The 24540-nt window shown below is 45.0% G+C and overlaps 1 protein-coding gene across 2 annotated transcripts in view; it reads left to right on the top strand.

Moving 5' to 3' along the window:
• NRK (Nik related kinase) overlaps nt 1-24540 on the top strand; it is a 102474-nt gene that overhangs the window by 36588 nt on the left and 41346 nt on the right. Inside the window, exons 4-14 of one of the 2 annotated variants that reach the window (XM_054215691.1) lie at nt 6184-6309; nt 7082-7192; nt 9013-9103; nt 11199-11329; nt 14145-14199; nt 16399-16477; nt 17143-17318; nt 19091-19163; nt 19553-19748; nt 20605-20769; nt 21535-21693. In XM_054215691.1, coding sequence (XP_054071666.1) covers nt 6184-6309; nt 7082-7192; nt 9013-9103; nt 11199-11329; nt 14145-14199; nt 16399-16477; nt 17143-17318; nt 19091-19163; nt 19553-19748; nt 20605-20769; nt 21535-21693 — 1362 coding nt within the window. Of the gene's footprint in view, nt 1-6183; nt 6310-7081; nt 7193-9012; nt 9104-11198; nt 11330-14144; nt 14200-16398; nt 16478-17142; nt 17319-19090; nt 19164-19552; nt 19749-20604; nt 20770-21531; nt 21694-24540 lie in introns of both variants that reach the window. The other variant, XM_054215689.1, reaches the window with a different exon arrangement.

Consider the following 24540-nt stretch of genomic DNA (forward strand, 5'->3'; position numbering starts at 1 on the left):
GTGCTTTGGCTTGAAAAAATGGCAGCCACCAAACATGAGGCTGCTGAATTTTGGAAGGGAGAGGGTGTAGGGTTTGTGTCGCACACAAATTCCTGAGATGAGAGCGTCTCCATGCTTGGACAGAGGAGCTGACAGGAGAGATCCTGGCAGGGCTCAGAAGGGATCCAGAGCTGCTGTATGGACCTCTTTCATGCTTTGCTGGGTCAGAAAACAGTGCGTGAGGGCTGGCCAAAGATGTCACTTGTGGGCCATCGTGTTAACACCAGTGACAGTCCCTTCCTTGATGAAACAATTGAAGCAAGAACCGCAGGAAGGGAACCTTGGAAAGATTTCCTTCCCCTTGCTATACATAACGTGGTCTCCTTTGTATATAAGCAACAAACCGTAGCATCCAGTAATGCCTGTTTGCTTGGAAACAAAATTTAAATGGAGGACAACCTTGTGGTCCGGCTTCAGGAATTCTGGTTGATAGACTTGCATGATTCTGGGAACAAAACCCAGCTGTTCAGGTCTGATTTGCTCCTTCCTTGCAGGCTAGAGAGCCAGCATCTTACTGGGGAACCTGTCCCATTGCTTGAGGGGCAGCGATACCAGATCACGCTGTTTTCACGTTGACTCACTTAATGCGAAAGCAGTTGTGACAGTTTGAGCGTTGAGCATGTCGGTGCGGCCACCTGGAGGGGTTTCCCCGGTGCTCATCCCCCACTAAACCCTGAACAAATCCAGTTCAGCTGTACTTGAGCGTTTTGGCTTTCTGGCCTTGGTGCAGGGTGAGTGCAGGGCTTTCTGCTGTTATTTCCACTTTCTCAATGCGGGGTTGCTGTGTTCCCGCTGCCGGGGCACGGGCTGGCAGACCTGGTTTCCTCCAGGCCCTCGGCGGTGCCTCTGCGAGGGGTTGGGAGACCAGCGCAGGGGTGATCCAGGGGCTTGCTGCCAGTAGCTGCGGTTCCTGCTGCAGCTGGGGTCGTCCTCTCCTCCCCACCACACCTCCCCTCCCCTCACGGCCCGCTGCGTTATGGTGAACCCCGATGGCTTTCAGCGCAACGGCTGCGTGCAGGGACAGGCTGGGCTGGCAGCTGAGGTCCCGAGCCCTTTGGACACCTCGGTGCAAATTCCCAGAGCCCTCGGGGTGAGCCACATGGCTGCAAGAAATGGGGTTACTGCTGGCCTCCCGAGCTCATCCGTCCAGCCAGGGACCGTGCCGCTGGTCGCGTGTAGCGCAGAGTAGCTGGGGTGCTTGAAGCCAATGCAGTTGCAGTAGGTAGGGGCATGGGTACAGCTGAGGCTGTCCAGGGCATCTCTGAAGCTCAGTTCTCCTGTAAAATAGCAATATCTTTTCTCTGCTGCACAACATTTGGTTATTGAAGTCTCTAAGAGCTGCTGTGTGTCCTAACTGTAATGTAGAAATCCTTTCAGTCTCCAGAATTTCAGTGTCATAAATTCAGAGCCTGTCAAGGATTCAGTATTTCTCTTGCATTGTTAGTCTGCTGAGGTTTAAGTTATTTTCTGATCCCTTGGTCTTGAAAAGCTAGCTTGAGGCATTAAATAAAATCTTTAAAATATTGAAATCCTCGTCTCCAATGTCCTGCCTATAAATTGCACCTGAGAGCAACATCTCACATGGAGTTTGGCTGGTGAGAAATGGAAGCTGTCATAGAAAACCTGCTTGAGTGAGACGGGAGGCTCCTAGCCCCTGTGGCCATTTTCATCTTTGGGTGGTTATATGATCTGATTAGTGCTGCACAGGGAACAGTTTTCTTAGGGAGTGAAAATTTCATGTGGTAGAAAACAGGAAGATTAAAAAAAAAAAAAATAAAATCAAGACAAATGCAGTCTTTCTGCCTTCACCTGTCTCCAAAAAAAAGTGGAGAAGAGCTGGACTGGACTTGTGGGGTTTTTTATACCTGCTTCGAGGACTCCCCGGTTCACGCCTCTGGTAGGTCTCTGTCATTCAGAGGGGGGGCAATTCCAGTGCCTGAGTTTGACAGAGCCCCATGCCACTGTAGGCTGGTGGTGGCTTGGTCACTAACCTGCTCGTGTTCAGTAATAGGTCAGTGTTGTCTGACTTGGGAGAGGACAGGATATCCCCCCATGGATATCTCGTATCCTGGGGGTCTGCGCCACTTCCTTGCTACTTGGATATTCTGCAGTGGGTTTCTCACCCCCAGCATCATGTTCTCATCACTAGAAAATCCAACCAAAGTCCTTCAGCTAACATTTCATCATAACCAGTACGTTTCTGCCAGAAGATTTGGCTTCACCAAATCTACGTTTTTATTTGTTTTTTTTTTTTTTTTCCCGTCAAGAAATAATTTCATCAGAAATTCCCCGAGCAGCTCCAGCTGTGATTGTTCACTTCTGAGATGTGGGGCACACCAAGAGCTGAGCAAATCTGCCCTTCTGCTGTCATGAGCCGCAGCCCCGGGGCCGGTTTCTTCGGAGCGGCAGCAGGATGCTGTGGTCATTGTGGGATCCTCTGGACATCTGTCAGGAAGTGCTGCCGCGCTGTGTTACAGGGGGGGAGCGGGGGGGAGCCCTTTGAAATGGTTGATGGCAACGTGCTGGTGTGCCTCTCCACGCAGGCGCTGCTTCCTGTGACCTGCTGGTGCCAGGCAGGCAGAGAGCTTGCAGAGAGCTTGGGTTCTTGCTGCTTTTCTCTTCAGCTGTTAGCATAGGTGATCCGAGAGCCCTTCTGCAACAGGTCATCCTCGGCCTGTCCTTGCTTTCAGTCTTTCCAGGCAGCAAAATAACATTTAGATGAGAAACTTCGTTAGAACTGCCCCAGTACGAAGGGGTCTCTTGGTGGAGTATTTATCAGCTGATGATCTTGTTTCCATTTGAGGTCAGAGGCGTGTGCTTTCTAGTTCTTTGCTTCCTAACGTCATTGCAGATAGGCCCACAGCTTCAAAAATAGCCTTTGATCATGAACCTGTCATCTTTGTGCATGCAGCCATCTGTGCCCAGAAACGCATTGGTTTGTGAAAGCAAACAGCTTTTTGCACCTGCACATCTGCAAGCTTGTTTCCTTTTCTTAAGCAGCATGATTTATGAGCGGGTTTCTAGACCCCCGGGAGATGTGCCCAATGGTAACGCTGACAAGAGGGATGGTGGATAGTGGAAATCCTGAGGATGTGCATGCACTGAGAAGTTGAGGGTGCTTTTGTCCCCAGTCACTCTGCTTGAAGCATGTATGTAGTACTGAGATGGAGCCAGTCTGGGTTCAGTTCCTGGCTGGGCTTCAGACATGGCCCATGGGACAGAATGACTCACATCTACCCTTCTGCCTTGGTTTGTCCATGTGAGAGAGAGTGATTTTTCCAAAACTCACTCAGGCACTGGGAAGACAGAGTACTTCTTGTCTGCGAAATGCCCGCCTGCTGTCCTGTATAGCGCTTTACCTTACAGACAGGCTGATATTTGAGGTCACATCTCTGCCTTTGGAGGACGGAAGAGGTTGGCTCAGAGGGTTTCTGCTCAGCGGTGGTGGGACTCAGCAGGGAAGCCCACTGTCCCATCTAAGCAGTGTTGTCCCAGGGCGCTTGTCCTGTACCCGAGCAGCGTACGGCAGCGTGGAGCACCGGTAGCCACCTCTGCGGGGAAGGGTGGGTAAGGGAAGAAGAGGAAAGTGCAGGGAGGGAGCAGGTTCCAGCCTTCTGGGTAAAAAGATAAGGGCACGAGATAAATGAGGAGTTGGATCATCCTGCTGTTAATGGGAAAGGAGCTGCATGTGCAGCTCCTCTTTGCTCTTGTCTCTGGGTGTGGAAGAGCCTACCTGGTATTCCAGCTGTGTGCACAAACAGGCACACGCTTATCTTGGTTTTAAAAACATGGAGTTGAGATTGCAAAGGAATAGAAAGTACTTGGATAAGAGTTCCAACAAACGGTAAATTAATTGGGCAAAGGAAGAAGAGCTGAAAAAGAGGCAAGAGCTCTGAGGAAGTGGTTGAGATGTACCAGCTCCCCCAGGGGAACTTTGTGAAAGCTGCAGGCGGGTGCTGGGGTTATAGCCGGAGAGCTTTTCAGCTGGGATCCGCCAGTGCAAAGTTCATGCAGATGGGCAGAGCTAAAAAACCCCAAAACCTTGAGATCTGAAGAGACCTTAAGTAATTTGGTGAAGGCCTTTACCAAAGATTAACGTTGCCCCTCCATGTGTTTGGTTGCCCTAGCAGAAGGAGTGGGCAGGATGCAGGAGGCACAGCAGAGGGAGGAAAGGAGTCCTCCTTATTTGTCCCACTTTCTGCCCTTCTTCCCGTAAGATGCGTTACCAGAAACTCCTACCAGTGTCAGGACCCTTGTGGTCAGGTCCAGGATGGCAGTTCCTATCTCATTCTCTGCCTCCTTCTCCTCACCTGCCTGTTTGCTCCCTTTCACGTACACTGTTTGGAGTCCCAAAGGGAGTGGAGCCTTGAAAGCGTGAGCACAAGCTCTCACCTCCCTTTGGTTGTGCCCTGGCCGCGTGCAGAGAGAAACAGGACCTTGCTGATGGAGGATTTCCCACGTGCTGTCTGGGACTCAGCTCTGGCTTCTCTTGGAGACTCCAGATGCTGCACCGAGCTTCTCCTTACCCTCGTTTATTAAGTCATGCAATATCCAGGGCTGCATCAAGCCAAGGATGGCCCCTTTCTGCTTAATTGCAAACAGAAAACAAAGGAAATATCTAGCGTTATGTGTGCAGCTTGAGAGCCTGTGTTGAACAAAGGGGCTGTTCTGAAACCTGAAATAAATAGCTCATTTTGCTTCAAGTGGAGTTGTTTTGCATTCCCCATTTCCTAAAGCCTAAGACAATTAGGCTTTGGTCTGGTAATGCGTCTCCTGTGGATTGATGTTACTGGGGAAATCTTACTGGTCCCTTCTGTTCTGTTGGGAATAATTTTTGTATGGTTGGGTTTCATAAGAGGCATACGCGAGGGACTTTGGCTTCAGCCTGTCAGGCTTTGATGTTTTGCTACAGGTAGAAAGGGCACCGCAGCTGGTTTTGTAAGCAGTCTGTTGTGATGGTTAAAAGAATGTTTTGATGGCAAAGCTACTGGAAAATAGTGGAAAAGTGCAGAAAAATGTCCTGTGGGGCTGAGCTGTTCTTGCTGCCTCCTTTTTTTGCCTTCAGCGAGTAAGTGCTGACTGGGATGTTTTGCAGCAAGGTAAATTAATTTTCAGCTTTGTCATACTCCTTTTACCTGATACAAGGGATGCCTTGCAGCACCACTCATTTCCTATTAAAGCAAACGAGACAGCAAAATCCACACGTGTTTCACTGGGTATCCTGCACCATTTCTCTTGGTGGCAACACAGCAAACAGGCTGGCTCTGAGAGGACCTCTTCGGAGCAGGCAGTTCTCTCTGGAAAAGGGCATTTCCTTCTAATGTAACTATTAAAACTGGCGTTTCCATTAGTTGTCTTATTGTGCACGGTGCTGTACCGGGCAGAAGAGAATGTCTGCCCTGAAGAGACTGAAACAAAGACTGTGGGAAAACAGAGCTAGCTAGTGCCTGGAAGGAGATGTCTAGGGGTGTGCTAGCCCCCAGCACGCCAGAGACTTTACTGATGGCGTGATGTTAGGAGAGGGGGAAGAACTCCGTGGTCCAGGTGGGGCAGCCTCACAGCTGGAAGGAAGGAGCGGATCCTGGCTCTGGAGTTTGATTTGTGGCAAGTTGCCTCCTTCTTGGCTTTGGTTCCTCCCAGCAAGACCCTCCACAGGTCTGGGAAGACAAATACGCTGATGTGTGCGCCAAGTGCTCTTCCAAGTATTTAAGTAATGGAGTGTTAGGAATAATTTTAGTTTTGTTTGAATCTGGTTAATTTCTACATGACTAAATTACTGCATACAGAAACTGCAAACGGGGGAGTAATAGGTCCTGTCTAAGCCCCCTGAGGAGACAAAATGAGATCGTTGTACCCAAATCAGAACATTTTTGATTCTTTAGCTCAAACCCGATCAATTCATTGTTTTAGGCTGGTGGATCCAGGGTAACTCACTTGCAGTCTCATAACCACAGGATAACGCAGGTTGGAGGGAGCCTCAGGAGGTCTCTGGTCCAACTGTGGGATCAAACCAGGTTGCCCAGGGCTGGTTCCAGCTGGGTGTTGAAAGCCTCCGAAGACAGAGGTTGCCCTGCAGCTCTGGGCAGCCCTGGGGCTCGGTGATCTCTGGTCACCTAAGGAGCCTTCTGCTCTCTTTTGCTACAGAATGAAGAGGAGGAAATCAAGCTGGAGATAAATATGCTAAAAAAGTACTCCCATCATCGCAATATTGCTACATATTATGGCGCATTTGTAAAGAAAAGTCCTGCAGGCCAAGATGATCAACTCTGGGTAAGTGTGTAGTGTCATTTCTGTTCATGAGATTTACAGCTCCTTTCTTTAGAGCTCCAGTACACTTGGCTTGGACTCTGGCTCAGTACGGCTCTGAAGTCATTGTTCTGAAGAATAACACATAAAAGAGAAAAATAGTTCCTCCCTGCCTGTCTTCCATCCCCTATGATTTCCTTTGAGGATGGGCATAAAGTATGTTGTGACTTGTGCTGTCATTCTGATTTGTTGTTCAAACTTCTTTTTTTCCAAATTAAATGTTTCTGTAACTTACGTTTTTTTAAATGAAAGTGAAAGGGAGCTTGTCCTCTTCCCCTCCTCTCCTTTTTCATGTTGCTTTCCTCTCCTTTTTTCAGTTGGAAAATAAAAAAGTGAACAGAGGAATTGGCAATAAAGCAAAGAAGAAAACCGAATCCTCCAAATTTCTCAGCTGCAACATTTTTGAAGCTCTGCAGCAAAATGAGAAATTTCAAATTTTGAAAAAAATTCCCATGTTTTTCAGTGCTGTTAGCTCTTCGTTTTCTGTTTCTGTAGTTTCTTTAAAAAAAAAAGGTACCCATAACCTGCAATAGGAGAGGAGCGCTACTGAGGTTTTTTTATTTATTCAGCAATGTGTGTGATTCGGGAAATGAGGTTTTATATCACTTGGCATCCGGGAAGGCCGAGTGTAGTTTGCCACACCTTGATTGTGGTGGAGTGGGTGTTTGCACGTGGTATCTCTGCTGGCACCCTGCCGGGGCTGTGGTAAAGGGGTGTTGCGTTTGTCTTCCGGCAGCTGGTGATGGAGTACTGCGGTGCGGGCTCTGTCACTGACCTGGTGAAGAAGACAAAAGGCAACTGTTTCAAGGAAGATTGGATTGCGTACATCTGCAGAGAGGTTCTCAGGGTGAGTCGTGCCAACAGAGCTTTGTTGGTCATTTGCAACAAAAAGGCCTTTCCAAGCCTTTGGTCGCTGACATAGGTCACTAATGAACATTACTGTTTAAAGGGTTGTTTTATCGATGGGGCTCATGGGCTGTGGTTCACAAGAGCCCAAGGAGCCAGCAAGATGGCAGCTTGACATCCCATATTATTATAGTTAATCCCATCTTCTGTATGAAGAACAGAAAATTCCTGTTTCCTATGGCAAATAGCCATCTTCTGAAAGTCCAGATTCTGGGCATCTAGAAAAGTAAACAAATTTTCTGCTTTCAGTAAGTCTGTCCTCTGCGTCAGGAGACCTTACTGCTCATCGCTTCAGCTGTTCATGCTGTGTAAGATCTTTCTGTTCATAATTCCTTTACCTGCACACACTCAGGGGCCTCTTTTCCGCACTATTAGAAGCAGTGTTGACTAAACACCGTTCCAAAATCTTAAAGGTGGCCCCACTGCGGCAATGTTCCCCAAGCCAATTCTTGGGGTTATATTTCATTCTATGCAGGCTTATGGATTTATTTTTTTTTATTATTACTATTTTTTTTGTTCCTGGAAAGTACAGAGGATAATCTAGTGTAATCTAGTGAACTAGCCTGGGAAAAAAAAAAAATGTTGAAACCTGTCATTCTAAATTCAAAATCCATTACAGAGTTACTGACCCGTCTTCCTTGTAATGGAGTTTTACTTCTTCTCTAAATAACAGTAAGATAAATGTGTATTCTGGGAGCTGGAATTCAAATGGCATGCTAAAGTAATGCTTGAAAGGGGGCAAATCTTTGCTTCTGGAGGAGAGGAACTGAGAAGCGCGCTCAGCAGAGAACATTGGCCATCTTATGAGGATTTGGCATTAGTCTGCAGATTGTAATAACTGTAGCTGGAGAGCGTGGGGAGAGCTCTTCTGAAAAAAACAAAATATCTTAATGGTCTGGGCAGGTTGCTGTTCGTTTCTGTGGCTATAATATCTCTATTAAAGCAATTGATGTTAAAATAATTGGTTTATGCTCATGCAACTGAAAACCGTAACAGCGTGCTGGTGTAAAACAAGAGATTGGATTTGATCGTGCTTGTTTCAAAGTGGGATGACCCAGTTGCACGTGGATTGACAATGTTTTCTTCTGGAAAATTTAGAAGCTGGGTGGAATCTCTGTTTGAAGTCATTAATATTACAGAGGCTAAGCGTTTTGAGTGAAGAATCCCCTGGCTTACTATAATGTATTATTTCAGTGTGTTCCTTTATATCTATGCTGTCTATAACCGCGGACAATTTTGGAATGAAGGAGGAGACAGGCTATTGCAAATACTAGCTGAATGAAAGCAACATTTGCTGCATTCAAAAAGAGGTCTGACGTAGTGTTTTGAACTTTCTGGGGTCATTTACCATTGAACATGGTTTTGCCAGATGCAGAATTTAAGCCACTGTGGCCAGCCAGCTGCTGTTTCTGGTCCTCAGACAGAGCATTCTGCATTGCTTTCCCTCTCTTGTTACACGTAGTGTAAGGAGGCATCCCTTGGTTCTGAGACAGAAGTTTCAAATATTGCTGCCTTGTTCTCTTCACGCTTGACTTCAGAGATGCTCCACTACTCTCAGGCCTGTGGGTAAAGAAGACAATCAAACTTGCTATTGCTGTCCTCTCTCCTCCACAAAACTGAGGTCTTCATGTTGCTAATAACATCTAAAGGACTTTCCCTATGAACAAAGCATGAGAGGCGTAGAAGTGTCAAAAGGCACCAATGCCACACTCATGACAATGATAGGAAAGAAAGAATAAGGGAAGTCTGGTTTTCTTTTAGGGCTTGGCACATCTTCATGCTCACCATGTCATCCATCGAGATATTAAAGGACAGAATGTTCTTCTCACAGAAAATGCAGAAGTAAAACTGGGTAAGTTTCCTTAAATGTGTGCTAGAACCTGTTTGTAAAAATTTAAGATTTCCATCTTGTCTCAGAAAGAACCTTCAGTAACTTAAGATCAACCAATATCTCAAGTATCATTAATGCTTGTGTTTATAAGGTGTCTGTCATGTAGAAAGAGCTGAAAATGTGACATGTTCTGCAAGGGTGTCACTCACAGCCTGTGGGCAGTACAACTACTTCTGGGCAGTCAAACACAGGACTTGTCTAGTAAGTCACAGCACCATCAGGCCTTCACAGCAGATCCCGGCATGCAAAGACTTCCAAAATAAAAAAAGTTGGGGGAATAATCCCCCAACTAGTTCATTTCTCTAAGGGAAGTGGTCTTAGAGATTCTTCATAAATCTGACAATAAGTGAAATTACTGATGTGTAAGGGCTACCGCTGAAGAGCAGCTCTTACTAATAGTCACCTCTCAAAAATGTCAGTGTTTACTCATTTCCTTTTCTAGCTGTGACATGTCAGTGTTGACAACTTCTGACTTCCTAAGATGAAACTCCAGTCCGTATCTCTCTGGAGAAGGGGATGTCTTTCATGTTTTGGGAAGACATCACAGAGAACACATGGCAATGACTTAAAGGAGCGGTCTCAAAGAGAGCACTTCTCTTATTTGGGATGATCTTTACACTTTACTCTCTCTTTAATTGAAAGAATTCACTGTAGCGTTGGAGAACAAAAATAATAAACATGGCCTGTGGATGTGGGGTAGGATGTTTGGCTGGAGCAAGTAAAATTAAGTACTTTAAATCTCATTATGGTTTAACCTTATGGTGAAATCCTGGCTTCACTGAAATCAAAGGGAGTTTTGCTGTTGTATTAAACAAAGGCAGGGTTTTGCTTGTGGTCTCCAAAAGATATGTACCAGTTCTCAACTGTTCCCTCTTAAAACGGGCAAGATGGGGGACCTGTGTGTGTTTATGGTCTTGTATAATTGCTAGTCCCACCATTCTTCATATGCTTGGTGAGAAAGTTAAACCTCTGGATAAAGATGTGACGGAATTGCTAAGTACGACAGTTAAAAATAAAATAAAAAGTTGTTTCCAGAGAGATTTAGCTCGTGTCTTAAAGAAGCTAGAAGCCCAAGAGGTCCTCAGTGCAGTTCCACTCCGCTCCAAGTGTAAGTGTGCACGCTTCCCATCAGAAGCACAGAGCACCTGATGATCCTAAAGGTCACGTCCAACTTATTGTTGGAAAAGGATTGCTAAACATGCACATTAAATTATAGCAGTACAAATGATTGTGATTTGCAGATGATCTGCAATGAGGTAACATAAATGAGAAAATCTGCTCCTTGATGGTAACCAGAGGGCTGTCGCCTTTCGGTTCTTTCTTTTCCCTGTTATTTTATCTTCTCTGTGAATAGCACTCAAGTACTATGCCCAGTGGATCCAATTAGTGTATCTTAAAGGTTTGTTCAAAGAAAAATACAATCGCGTAATTATTGGTTGTATGGGCCCTTCTTCATATCTAAACAAAACCATTTTGCTACAAAATCCTTATGAAAGTAACACTCTTTTCAGCACGAAGAGCACCACGCAATTCTCTCATTATAATGAGTCTAAGATCAGAATAAATTAGTATACTTTCCAGCTCGTTCTAACATAGTGTATGAATGTAGGGAAGGAGTTATTCCAAACACCTCAAAATGAAGTGCTATGATAGTTCTTTCCAGCTTTCACAAATGGCCATATTAGACACATCCAAATTTGCCTTGTCCACAGATACTAGTTTTTCTTTCAGATACTGATTAAAGATCTTGAGTCCTACTCGATGTAGTGTTTAGGTTATGCATAAATTATTCTGTAATGTCTTCCTAGATCGATTCACGTCTGCTGTAATCAGCCTGGCAGATTGAGTATGCTGTTGATTTGATCCTTTTGTCAAAAAGGGGTGGGGGGAAGCCGTTAAATTTCAACTATCGGACACGATGTATTGTAGGAACTCCGATTTGATATACCTTGTAGCCCAAAGGTTTAGTATTCCAAAAAATATGAAAGTAACCAAGCAGGTCTGCCAGGGGGATACGACTCTCTATTAATTTCTTTCCCTCTGCTTGGCTTTTCAGTGGATTTTGGTGTGAGTGCTCAACTGGATAGGACCATTGGAAGAAGAAACACGTTTATTGGGACACCGTATTGGATGGCACCTGAGGTCATTGCTTGTGAGGAGAACCCAGACTCTACATACGATTACAGAGTAAGTGCTACAAATCTGCATAAAGTGGTAAAACGTGCAGGTTATTACTGAAATCCTGCTCAAGTACTGCATTTGAAAAGTTCAAACTGACATCCTTTTAAACCGCAGTAATATAACTGTACTTGTAATGTGTGCGTGGCTGCTCTTTTTAAGAGTGGAGTTTCCTTATAAATATTTTTCGTGAATTGTTAATACATGAAATACACTTTCATAAACTTCTGTGCAAAAAAGAAAAGTACTGATTTATGGATGTTGCAGGTCAGGATAGAAAAGAAAGGAAGAGGTAAACTTAGAAGGAATACTTGAAGTAGTGTAATACTAATGTAAGAAGTTACTGCTCTCCTCTGTGATAGAGCAGTTTTACTCTGTACTCAGCTGCAAATCCTGAATTAATTGGCAATAATTAGTGTCACTTCACTCGCTTATGAGCATGCGACTGCTAGAGGTTTCCCACCCCAGAATGGTTTCTGGTCATTCACAGGGTGGCTGAGGTGAGAAGGCACAGCATTTCTTGTGTTTCGGTTTGTGCCCATTGCCTCTTGTCCTGTCACTGGGCACTGCTCAGAAGTCTGGCTTGGTCGTCCTTACTCCCCTCCCACGAGGAATTTGTGCGTGTGTATGAGATGGCCCTGAGCCTTCCCTTCTCCAGGCTGAACAGTTCAGTTTCTCTCAGCCCAGAGCCTCCCAGCTCTGATCTCTTAAACATCTTTGTGGCCCTTCCTTGCACCTGTTTCAATGTGTCCATGACTTCCTTGTACTGGGGAGCCCAAGAACAGCTATCAAGCACTTTTTCTGCTTCTTCTCCTAACTCTCATAATATATGCCGATGTTCTTTCAAAAAGAGACATATAAAGCTTATTCTTTGTCCTCTGGCCCATTTACAGCAGTGTTGTCATTAGTCTGTCTACGCTTGTCCTGCAGGATGTTTTCCAGGGATGACTTTCTGAGCAGCCACCTTCTGAGTGACCCTCCAGTCACTCGCTTGGTTCAGGTGCTCTCTTGGTTGCCACTTTGCACCTCTCGTTCTAATCGTGTCTTCAGAAATATTTATTAGAAGAACCTGTTACTGCTCCCGTTTTCTAGTGATTCAGAGGCTGCAATTCTCCCGTGCTGAGACCTTCTGTGCTGCACTGGCAGAGTGAGGTCACGCTGCGTGAGGGTCAGTCATGACCGAAGAATGTTCTTGGATTTAAAATTAATCCCTTGTCTTCGTTCCCTCTCCCCAGTCGATATCCTTTTCAGAATGTTTGCTTTTCAGAAGATACAAGCATTAGGAACATGCACCCCTCATTCTTGAGGTTTCTTTGCCTTCAGTAATAATCACGCTTCATCTCTGTGCGTTTATGTCTGCTTCTGAATAGATTCTGCAGATGGCAGTTTAAAAGTGACCAGCGGCAGGTTTTGGAAGCACTTATGCAGACAGTGCCATGACTCAGAAGGTGGCATGGGGCCAGTCTTTTCTACAGAGATTTACAGCTGACAGCATGAGCAAAGTAGCAGGAAGCCACTCTGTAACTTCTTGCTGTTCCAGCTCTGATTTAAAAAACAAATTAAAAAAAAAAAAAAATTATTACAACAAATGAGTAAAAATATATACACATATACACCGACCTTTACAAATACTGCTGTCATCCTGCTTCTCACTTTGAAACTCCAAACCAAAATTCCTTGTAGCCTGGTTGTTTCTCCCACTCTCCCCGAAACGCGCAGTACTACCCCTAGAAGGCTTTCCTAATTTTCAGTCGTTTACTTAACAACAAGTCAGGATCGTGAATCTATATAAATTCCCACCAGTTTTGTTGTCAAATCCCTCCATAAGCCCTGATGCAAACTGGTTTTCAGCTCGCATAAAGCGGTTCAGAGCTGCTGGACTGAGACGGCGTCTCTGGTGATCAAGTCAAAATTAGAGTGCCAGGCTGGGTATGAGCTGCTATTGGTGTAATGGTAGATTGCTTCTAATCTTTGAAGGCTTGTCTTGTGTCGCTCACTTTTTCAAAGATAGTTTTAGAGAAGCCCTGCAAGTTGGTTTGGTCACGTGCCTCTCATTTGCCTGCATTTAGACACAAAAAATAGTAAGATAATGCACATGATTAATCAAGTGGAAACCTGTGAAGTTCTTAACAGTCATTGGTAGTGTTTCCGATTTACCTTCCATGATCAAAACCCGGCCCTTAACATCCAGATAAACTGATAAACTCCACTGGAAGTTAACGGAGCTGAACATACGCTGCGTCGTAAATCTGACTGCGTGATTGTGCCCTCCTTTCATGTGCCCAAAACCATGTGACTGGAGATTTTATAGACAGAAGAAGTCAGACCCCAAGGCCTGACTGTAATTTCTGTACCATCAGTGTAGAAGCTCAGCAACGACTGCTCTGAAATCAGCATTAATACCAAGACTTTTTTTGAACCAGGAGCAGGGGGATGACGCACTGCTGTGTCTCATTGCCTCATGAAGACAGTTTAAAAGATTTAAGACATGTATTTAAACAGTGCCTGCTATGTTCTGGCTCTTTTTTGGTGGTTTTTTTTTTTTTTTTGAATGCAGAAGGCCTGCGTTTCGGGGCTGGCTGTTTAACTGATGAATCAGCTGTTCAGAGTTGCATGGGAAACGGGAAGCTTCTGGCTATTAGCACATTTCCTAAGAGCCCAGTAGGGAATGGGAGGGAGCAGAGTGTATGTCACTCCAACTAAAACGACCCGATCCAGGAGATATCTAGGGAAACTGTAAAACCCAAAAAAAACCCCAAAGCCTCAAAAGAAAAACAAAGAAAAAGCTTGAATGCTGAAAGTTGCAATGTTTCTTTTCCTGCAGAGTGACCTATGGTCTCTGGGGATCACTGCTATTGAAATGGCCGAAGGAGCTCCTCGTAAGTGATGTGGTATCAAGGTGGGGGTGCCTGTGCTCTGTGAACATGGTCTGTGTTAAATAACTCATGCTTGGCTAGTGCACAGATGTACAAAATTCTGGTTCTGGCTGTATCTTTAAAAATAATCTATGACTTTTTCTCTTTTTGGGCTCTTCTGCTTTCCTCTTCCTTTTTAGACCCTTTAAGTCTATGTTTTGATTCCTTGCCTTCATTTCCTAGGGAAACAAAAAAAATTTTCTTGGAGCTCTTGTTAGCATCACTTTGATCACTGCCTGTGGGTACAGCTAAGCAGAAGTGATTGACACGTTAGCAGAAAAAATTGACAAGAGTGGTTTTGGGTTTAGCTCACTGGAAAAAACCAATATAGCAGTGGGAGAAGCTAGGCCCAAAGGTTATATTTTTACTCTGGGGCTGACTTGATTCTCACAGGTTTTGGGATGAATACTGTATTTGCTCATGTGATGGCTTTGGTCCGTGACCACATCTGCAACCTGACAGGAGAACGCCGTAGTTTTACAGCCGGCCCTCGCTCCTCCAGTTTAGCCTCTCGCAGCCCTCGGGCAGCGATCGGTGGCTGCGATCAGGGGCTGCAACGCAGATGCAAAGACCTCGTGCGTTTTTGTTTCCGCGGAGGACCGGTTGCTTTGCCCCAGCGCCCGCGAAGCAGATGTGATGTGATGGGTTATCTGGTCACTGCTGAGAGCACAGGAGATGAAATAAATTATACTCTGGCCTGAGCTGGAGAGCACGTAGGCTGTGTTTTTAAAGAACACACTTGGCTGTTCTTCTGTCGGAGTTGGTTTTCCGCAGCGCTCGGGAGCCAGCTGGAGTTGAGGAGCACTTTCAGACACTGTGCTTCAGCGTAGCTGATGCTTAGTCCTGAGACATGAGTCCCTGGGGAGTTTTCTTTGAGAGAGACTTTGTAGCTTTGCATGCTAATTCCTCGTGATGCTTGTATTTGATGTTTTTGCTAGTTTTGGCAGGGAAATGCCATGGATTATATTCTGTTGCATTATGGTTTGTTTACGTAGTACGGCAGCTTCTGGGACCCATAGCTAGAAACCAGACGACTTCTGCCCCCCATCCCCACTATATCATGTGCTATTGAAAATACAGAGGAAAAAGTCAAAAACAACCCAGATGTAAGAAATAACAGCAGGTGGATGAAGCCAGAGAAATTAAAAGACCACAGTGAAGGCTTTACCAGACCATAGTCTTCTCGCTTTTACTAGCCCTGTAATGCTGTAAATCCATTCCTGTTAAGAGAATCACTGCTGAACACCAGTATATCATAAGAAATCAGCCTCCATATAGTTCCTATCACTTGTCATTCAGTAACTGTTTTGTGAAGGAAGACCTCTGACCCTCGATATTTCTCCATGATAGATGGGGCACATTCATAATTCCATACAAAATGCCTGGGTGAGATGAGATGTGACAGTATTTACTTTCTGCAGAGTTCTTTGTAGCTTCAACTTTCCGCAATGGTAACACTAAAGAGAAGTACATTGGGCTGGAGAGAAAAGAACACCTGAATGCACGGGTAGGCTCTGTCGCAGATTGTGTAATAATGGTGCTCACACTCCCGAAACACAGAAGAGATGAAATGTGTGCTTAGTCATTTACGCTCTGTGCCAGTGACGCAGTTCATGAGCTCTCCGCTTCCCACCAGGTTTTCTTCATCCTGCATTTTTCTCTTACGCCATGAACGATGTAGCTAAGAGTTTGGTTAAAATTTAGCGTATTTATCTGAACCATAAGCCAGATGTAATAAACTAGATAAGTATTTCAATCCCAACTTTAACTTCTACTTACGAAAAACAACCTTTGGTGTATTAGAAAGGTGAGCTCTTTTTATGTCCCTCTGAAGCCTTACATATAAAAAAATACGAAGAAAGTTGTGCTTGTTCCTGCCGTGCAGCCTTTCTTTCAAATCTCTTTTAACTGGCAATAACAGCATATTGTCATGTAAGATTTCTGTGTGCTCAGAGGCTTTATTTCTTGGCTGTAGTGTGAATTGCATTGACTAGCGGTACGGCTCTGCGGCGGATGCTGTGCCATTGGAAGTGGCAGTGTTTGTGGAGGACTACTCTCTGTCGGGAGAACCAGGCTCCTGGCCCGGCTGGGTCAGCGTGGTCAGGGGAGGGAGGGACGCTGTGGGGACACGCACCCTTCAACAGCTTGTGGTTTCCTTTGCAGCCCTGTGTGACATGCACCCCATGAGAGCGCTCTTCCTCATCCCACGGAACCCGCCCCCCAAGTTGAAATCCAGAAAATGGTAAAGAGATGTGTAAAAACTGTATTTTTGCTGCATTGGGCTTAGGAGGATTTTGAGCTCTCTTGTCCAGAGACAATGATCTAGTTAAATCCTGCGGTGATCTGTGAGGCCTTTCCTAGGCTGTTCCTAGTGCTGGGTTACACCACAGGTGCAGAGGTATTTTACCTTTCTTTTGAACTCTGCCTAAGCTGTTGCCATCGTTGCAATTGCTTGAAGTTTGGTGGCTGAAATTGCAGTACGGGCAAGGCTTAGATGGGCTGCTTGGAGTCAGCGCTTGGTCAGAAGGCTGCATGGACATTGTGGGGCCAGTGGCGCTCACTGTGGCCTGGAGACTTAGTTTGTCTTTTACATGAAGTCTATAAAGAAAATCTTCACCATATCAAAAGGGTTAAGGGCTTTTTTGAAAGAGCTGCTTTGGCTGGATTGTGGTTTTGTTGATCCAGATGTAAATTCCGGGTAACTCCACTGAGAGGGTGGTCGGGGTGGAGTTCGCCATCGCTCGCCCTCAGCGCTGTGCGGGTCTCAGGATGTACTCAAATTGTCTCACGCAGTTCCAGTGCAAAAGGAAACCTTGCAAAGTTAGTGCTTTCCGTCACTCAGGGGCAGTGCGTGGTGCACAAGTTGAAAAGGATTATTGTTTTCCTCCACTTTTCTATCTGTTTCAGGTCAAAGAAATTCCTAAACTTCGTTGAAAGCTGCCTTGTAAAAAACTATTTGCATCGTCCGTCCACTGAAACCTTGCTTAAGCATTCTTTCATCCGAGACATGCAGAATGAACGGCAAGTGCGCATCATGCTGAAGGACCACCTGGACAGAACCAGGAAGAAAAAAGGAGAAAAGGGTAACGTGGCAAAAACAAAATAAGAGCCACTTCAGAGAGTAGGTCCTCTTCCACTTTTGGCAGCAGAGTACAAGGCAGACGCAACTGAGACACCAGAACCAGGAAAACTGTGAGGAAGTGTTGTCCTTGGTATTGGTGGAGCCATTTTGAAGATCTCTTTGCCAAAGCCCAGGTTCTTAATGGTGTTTAAGCGCTAAAGTCTTTGGAGCCTGACTGACCCTGATTCACTGAGAGCAATCCTGATGCTAATGTAAGCGAGGAGTCCAAGTCTAGGTCCCTACTTCTCGAGTGTCTAAGTAGTACTCAACAAGTGTTTCCGAGTCTGTTCCCGATGCATTTAATTTGCTTGTTGCATCTCCATGTAATTTTAGCTTGCGAGTTCTTCGGAGGCAAAAGTGCCTTTTGCAGTGAGTGCACAAAAGAGACCTCGAGAAGGCCCCCAAGCTCCAGCAGAACACAAACGGGTATAATGAATCATCCACTTCATAGGGTGGCTGAAGAAGAGAGAATCTGAGTTTGTTCCAAATGCTAGCCTTGCTCTTCGGAACAAAACCTGGAAGAAGCAGTGCTGGAGAGGGGATGATACTTGTGTAAATGCCTGTGCGCAGCAGGCTGAGGGCTGTGCAAAGTGGAGAGCGAGCTGTAGCCTGTTGACCACCGATTTTTCCTTGCCCCCTCCCCTTCTCCTCTTCTGCATATTTTATATTAGTACTGTGAAGATCAGTGACTATGAGGGCAAACTCAGAAAACGCTATACTGTTGGAAAGTGACTTACAAACTCCCGAGCATTGATTTGACAACAGGAGTATTTGTGCCTGAAATGAAATTGCTGTTGCAATGTAGATTTGTTGACTCCTGTGGTAGTTGCAAATTCTGCCACCTCTTTCAGCTATGAATCTCAAAGCATGTTCAAATGGAAGCAAAGCGAGTTAGAGTTTCTCACAAATGCCTTTTGGGAGATGGGGGGTGGGGAATGCAATGATAACAGTCACTTCTTGGTAGATGGTTATATTTTGACCTGAAAAGTGCTATTTTTAATCAAAGTGCCCCTGAAAGGGACAACAGTGTGAAAATGCCAGACTATACACTTTAAAATAGAGACTTCAAAAAAAAAAAAAAAAAAAAATTAAGTCCTACTTTAGCATGCCATGTTGCCAGCAATGTGGAGTAGGACCAGTTTGAAATTATACCTTAAAAGCTGCCTTCATATTAGTCTTGAAGAAAACTTTAAAAGTGTGGGTCAGCTTCTTCTGAATGGCTGTGCTAAAACTAGTGTTAATTTATTACACCTGTTTCTTTTCTAACTATTCACTTTAATACAAAAGGAAGCCTGGATTTACAGAAGGCCTTAGCCTAGCCATACAACAGGTAGATAGCCGAGAAGGGCAGTACAAATCTTTTATGTTCTATCTAAATTTCTTTCTGAAGAACCCCTCTGCTGGTGGTGTTATGGGGGTTGGATTTCTCTGTGGGTTTAGCCTAATTTATTTCAAATTATGGAAATAGGTTAGTTTTGCAAAACCGATACAGTCAGTCGAGGGAAAAGGTGGGAGTGTGTAAAGGGGCTGCCCTGAAACACGATCTGAACTAGATTTTGAATTGTGTACGTGGATATCTTGCCTCCCCTCAGACTCCCAGTGCAGCCTGTGGCTTTTAAATTCCTGCTGAGCTACATGTCGTTCAGGTTGAGAGCTCAGACACAAAGTTCAAGATCACATCTTAAATAACAGCATCCTCCACTGGGGTTTGTTTATTGTTCTCTTTTTTTTTAGAAGAAACGGACTATGATTACAGTGGAAGTGAGGAGGAAGATGATGAGCTGAATGAAGACGAAGGAGAACCAAGGTTAATTTTATTACTGGAATAGAAAATTTGACTGCCCAAGCTGTTCTTGTTGAAGGCAGCCCTCCTCGGCCAGAATGGCTTTCTTAACTTGCTCAGAATCCCTTATCTCCTGCATCCCCACTGGTAGCTTTAACTGCTGAGTATAAGACGCCTGTAATAAGCTGCTGCTTAATTCCCCTGTGACAGGGAGGAAACTCTCAAGTGAAGGGCCCAATAATCAGCTTCAGGCTGTTTTGTAGCACAGTAAGTGCAGATGCATAGTCAACATGCTGGAGATTTATCGGAACATCTTAATTTGCTAACACAGGACAACAAGCAATTCCCAATGCACCTTGTATTCTCTCTTTAATGTTATGTTTAGTCATGTAGAAACCTGCCCTTTGTTTCAGCTCCATAGTTAATCTCCCGGGGGAGTCAACGCTCCGTCGTGAATTTCTGAGGCTGCAGCAGGAGAACAAAAACCGTTCTGACCCTCATCGCCAGCAGCAGCAGCTGAAGGACCAGGAGAAATACAAGAAGCAGCTGATGACGGAGCGGCAGAAACGGATTGACCAGCAGAAAGAGCAGAGGAGGAGGCTGGAAGATGTAGGGGCTTGTATTGTTGTTCCATGTCTTATCACAAATAAAAAGTGTGCACGTAGAGCACTTGAAAGGCAAGAAGGCTGCGTTCAGCTGTCAGCACAACCTGGGTTGTAGTCTTTAGCCTTTGGAGAGCTGTGTCGCTTTTGAACACAACAGTTTTAGATGCGCTCTGTCCTTCTCCTGCTGATAACCTGCCCTGGGGGTTGAGAGCAGAAGAGGAAGGGCGTTTTGCTTGAGTTTGTTTGGTGGTGGAAGCCCCGGCAGATGGGATGAGAGATCCCGATTTCTTTCTTGTGTGCGTTGCCCAATTCGGAGTCTGTCTGTCTGATCCAGAGCCCTGGCCCTGCGTCTGTTTAAGATGGCACAAGATAGCTGCTGCCTTTTCAGCTGTCTGACGCTCTGTGGTGTTGGAGGCATTGCTCAATCCATCAACGTGTCTCTTCTCATGAGCATCTGATGGAAATTCAAGCGTTGTGCAAAGGCTCCCACGCTGGCATTTGTGAAGCATAGTGCTGCTCCAGCAAAACAGGGGGGTATGCTGGAAAAACCCTTCCTTCTCAAAATGACGGGAAGATGTTTGTCATTAGATTAGCTGCCAGCCATCACAGAGATCTCACATACCTTCTTAAACGAGTGGTAAATCTGCCCTCGGCTCCCAAAAGGGCAAAGGTTTCACTGCAGGTTTGGCAGTCGTTGCGGTGGCAGCTTGTGGCTGTCGGCTTCTGCTGCGCGGTGTGGCGGGTACCCCTGTTTGTGACTGCATGGCAGGGAATGGGCCTTGTGACTGATGAACAGTGGCGTAAGTAATTGGTGGGTACAAAACTAAAATGAGCACCGTTATTCCCTGGCTCTCTTGCAGCATCAGAGGCGAGAGCAGGAGCTACGGAGGCAGCAGGAGTGTGAGCAGAGGTGGCCAGAGGCTCAGGCCGCTCAGAGGAAAGAGGAGAGGTATAAAGAAGACAAAAGGGCTGTGGAAGATGAACGGTTCATAGTAGATGGACAGAGGAAATCAGAAAAGAAGCAGGTATGAAAAGTGTTTCCTGACAGTGATTCGCAGCTCCCTGTTCTTGTAGCTGATGTCTTTCTCCATTCCCTGAGGGTGTTCCCATCCTCTGAGTCACAGACCAGAGAGGGAATTTTTTTAATGCATTTACTGCCTCTTGTTCTCAGATTCAGCCTTCTTTCGAGTTAACTTACGTGTTACTGAGTCATCCTCCTTATCTACAGCAATGACACTGCCTCTCCCACTTCTCTCCCTGCCGTTTCTCCGCGCTGAAATGGTCTTCGGTCACTTCAATCTGATTTAAAATATCTTTACTCTGAAAGCTTCCAGCATCAGCTCAACCTAGGCTTAAATCTCCAGTCTCCAGTTTCTGTTCGGGTTGTAACCGGGACCGCTTCTTTTTCACAAATAAAAATGGAGCAGAGGTTAGTTTTAATGCTGAAGTCTCATTGTCAAGCCTGGCACCTTGGCCACAATGTTCTTCTAATGTTTCAGCAGCAAACAGATTTGTAATCAAACAGAAGCATGGAGTGTTTGATTAAAGCCCTCTGGTTTTAGGAAAAGTAAAAAGAAAACATGATTTTCTGATGTGCTGTTTCAAAAGCCAAACGCAGAGTGTTTGGGGTCACTTTATGCTTCCTATTGCTTGGGGTTGTGGTTCTTCTGTCAGCTCTGCTGGAATTGTGCGTGCTTTGTTCTTTGAAAAGCCAGTATTTCCAGCAGTCAACTTGGTTGTCCTCCAAGGCATTGTCCTCTCTGAGGTTCATCACTCTTTGCTTTCAGAAGGTGGAAGATGTGCAGCACAACAGGAGGGTGCATCGAACTCTCCCCAAAGATCAGACACAGCTGCTGTCCCTCCAGCATGACCACAAGCAGAAGAAGAAGGAGCCTTCCAAGAGTTCAAATTCAGGAGTGCATCCTCCATCGAGCAGCACAAGCAAAGAGGTACCGTCTCAGCCAATGTAGCATTTTGGTGTTTTGCATTTTATGATGAAGCAGTAATGCTGAAGTGGAGAACAGACTGATCTTTAAACCTAAATCCGGAGCTTGACCTGTGTCTTACTACACACTTATGCTACAGTAAAGCCTTTGGTTTTCATTAATGTAGAGGATAAGGGAAAGGAAAGGTTGCTCTGTCACTTCTTCTTGAGTTCAGAGAAGGGTTTGGCTGGTGAGCGTTCTGGTCAACCAGCTGTCATTCCCATGAATTAAGGTAGTATCATGTGAGGCTTAGCAGATGTCTCTGTCTGATTTTAGGCTTCACAAAATTGACCCAGATGCAGAACGGCATCATGCCTCCCAAGCACAGATCTCTGTGTCCCAGTGTCAGGCTGTGATGCCTGATATATTAACAAGAAAATGTTCTTTGTCTCCCAGGATTTTAGGCAGACAAGATTTGATGGATCAGGGTAGCCACATATAGTCCTTAATTAAGAATTGTAATGCATTTCACTCTTTTGTTAACTCTGAAGGTATTTCTGCCCACCAACTTGTTCTGCTTACTGTTGTCATACTGTGAAAAGCTACAGGTCCATTTCACGTATATTATCTCATCGTTCCTAGCGCACTTATTTTTCTTTTTGATATAATGTCAATTGTGAGCCCGGTTCTACAGGTGGTGCGATTTGTTGTGTTACTAAAGTCTGGGTCAACGTCAGAAATCTTAGCAGCTCACAGGTGCCGCCTCAGATGGCTGTGTCTAAGTAAAATAGTGGATGTGATGGTCTCTCTCATTCAAGGCAAAGTGTCTTCCCAAAATACCCAGGCAAAGACATGAGGGGAGCTCACGCATGCGTATGTAAGGGGAATGCAGAGCTCTGTTTCTTCACATCTTGCTGCAGTCTTTACGCAGGTGCCCTCTTCCTCACCTCCTCGTGTGTGTGCATGCTGCAACTGGTTCCCTTAGCTGAAATTTTCTCTACAGATAAACAGTTAAATGAAACTGCGAGGATTGTTGAAATGATAAATTTTAATAACTGAATAGAGTATGCAAAAAAGCTAAGCAGCGATATGAAATCAGGAAAACAAAAGATATTAAGGTCCTTGTTAGAATAGCAGTTTGGGAAAACAAGAGAATAATTCTGTTTGAAGTACAACTTAACTGTCGAAAACCCAAATGCCCTGGCTCCAAAGGCTTTATTGCGGTGACTGATTAAACAAACCATTACCGAAATTTGAGTGAACTCTTGAAATCAGTATTTGTTTGGTGGCGGAGAGCTGGGTCTTATTCCATCTGGGGAGTAAATTGGGTGCGGACAGAGAAGTAAGCCGCTTTTGCTAAATACACAACATCAAAGTCAACAGAAATGCTTTGCCTTTGCTAGGCTTTCGGTGGGTGGGGAGAAAATGCAACTCAGTTGAGTTAATTTAGCTTTCTCTTCTACTTCATTGTAGTTAGAAGTCAGCTTAAGTACTCATCTCTGGTTTTGGCGTGTGTTTCGTAAATGACTCCTTTGTAGGAGAATGAAATGTATTATGGAATCTAGTGTGCAGTCACTGTTAACTTTTAATTTAGTGAAATAAAATATCACCAATTGCAGATAAAGTGCTGCCTGCATTTTAGGTTCACAGCACGAGGCTCTTGTTGTTATGGCTACCATAATATACTCTAGTTCTAAGAACAAATTATTTTACAATATCACTTATTTAATCTCAGAACTTCTTGGAAGTCACAGATCCTTCCACTGAAACCATAATTAGTGGTACAGGGTTGCATTTTTTGGTTGAAGTTTGAGACTTTGTAATTTTGTCAGCAGTTATAATTGTTCGCAACAATCTAAAAATGCTTTATAGTTTTGACTATTTTTAACAATGATATCTCAGTGAATTTGTTCTTGTTGATACTCATCTTTCCCAGTTTATTAGCCAAAGAGATGCCAGTTTCTCTGGGAGAGATCTACGTGGGGATGGAGACAGCCTACTCAAGAGCGAGTTTGCATGCTTTTTGGGGCTCAGTGGCATTTGCAGGACCAGTTACTGATATACGCAAGCTCGCCAGAATTATTGTTGCATTGAGGCGTTAAAAAACAAACATACGAAAAACCCTAAAGCCCTCCAGTGCCTCAAGTTTCATGTTTGGGGCCACGGCATCCTTTCTTGGGAGTTCCTTGTCTCTGCCAGTGCACTCCTCCCATCTCAGGCAGGTCAGGGAGGGTTTCCCCTAGTGTGTGCAGACGTGAGCTCCCTCTGTGCTGTGTCTGGTCCCACCACACCAGGGCTAAGGAGCTGGGAGGCTGGGACTCATAGCTCGGGCTTAACGCTGCGCTAGTTCATTGCCTGGAATAGGGCCTGGCATCAGTTCTGGGAGCCCAAAGTGTCATCTGCGTGAGTTTGCATCTGGATCATAATGTATTGCACGCAAGCACCCTTTGGGCACAGAGGTGGCAGGTGAATTATCATATCCAGCTTAGTGAAACCACTCTAATTTTTACATATTTTTTTTCTTGCATATGGTAAAATTTGCCTTTCATTATTAGGAGCTGCAACTAATGAAACTCTGGCCTCAAGAGTAGTATAACTATCGAGTTCACTGGGACTAGAATTTCACGGTATTTGGCTGTGGTTGCTTGTTTTAATAAGGTGGGTTTTTTGTGAGGGTTTTTTGGTTTTGTTTTTTTTTCCCCCATTCAAGATCTGTGAGACTAAGTGGAATCATTTTCCATCTCCTCAGCAGTTTCCTAGGCTGTGTTAAGAATATGCTTGCCTTCCTGACATAGACGCAAACATCCAGATCTAGTGAGAGATACCATTAAGAATGCCCACCCAGACACAGATAACTGCGTGGTTTTGTGG

This window comes from Rissa tridactyla, chromosome 9 (assembly GCF_028500815.1).
Source record: "Rissa tridactyla isolate bRisTri1 chromosome 9, bRisTri1.patW.cur.20221130, whole genome shotgun sequence".
Taxonomy (NCBI): domain Eukaryota; kingdom Metazoa; phylum Chordata; class Aves; order Charadriiformes; family Laridae; genus Rissa; species Rissa tridactyla.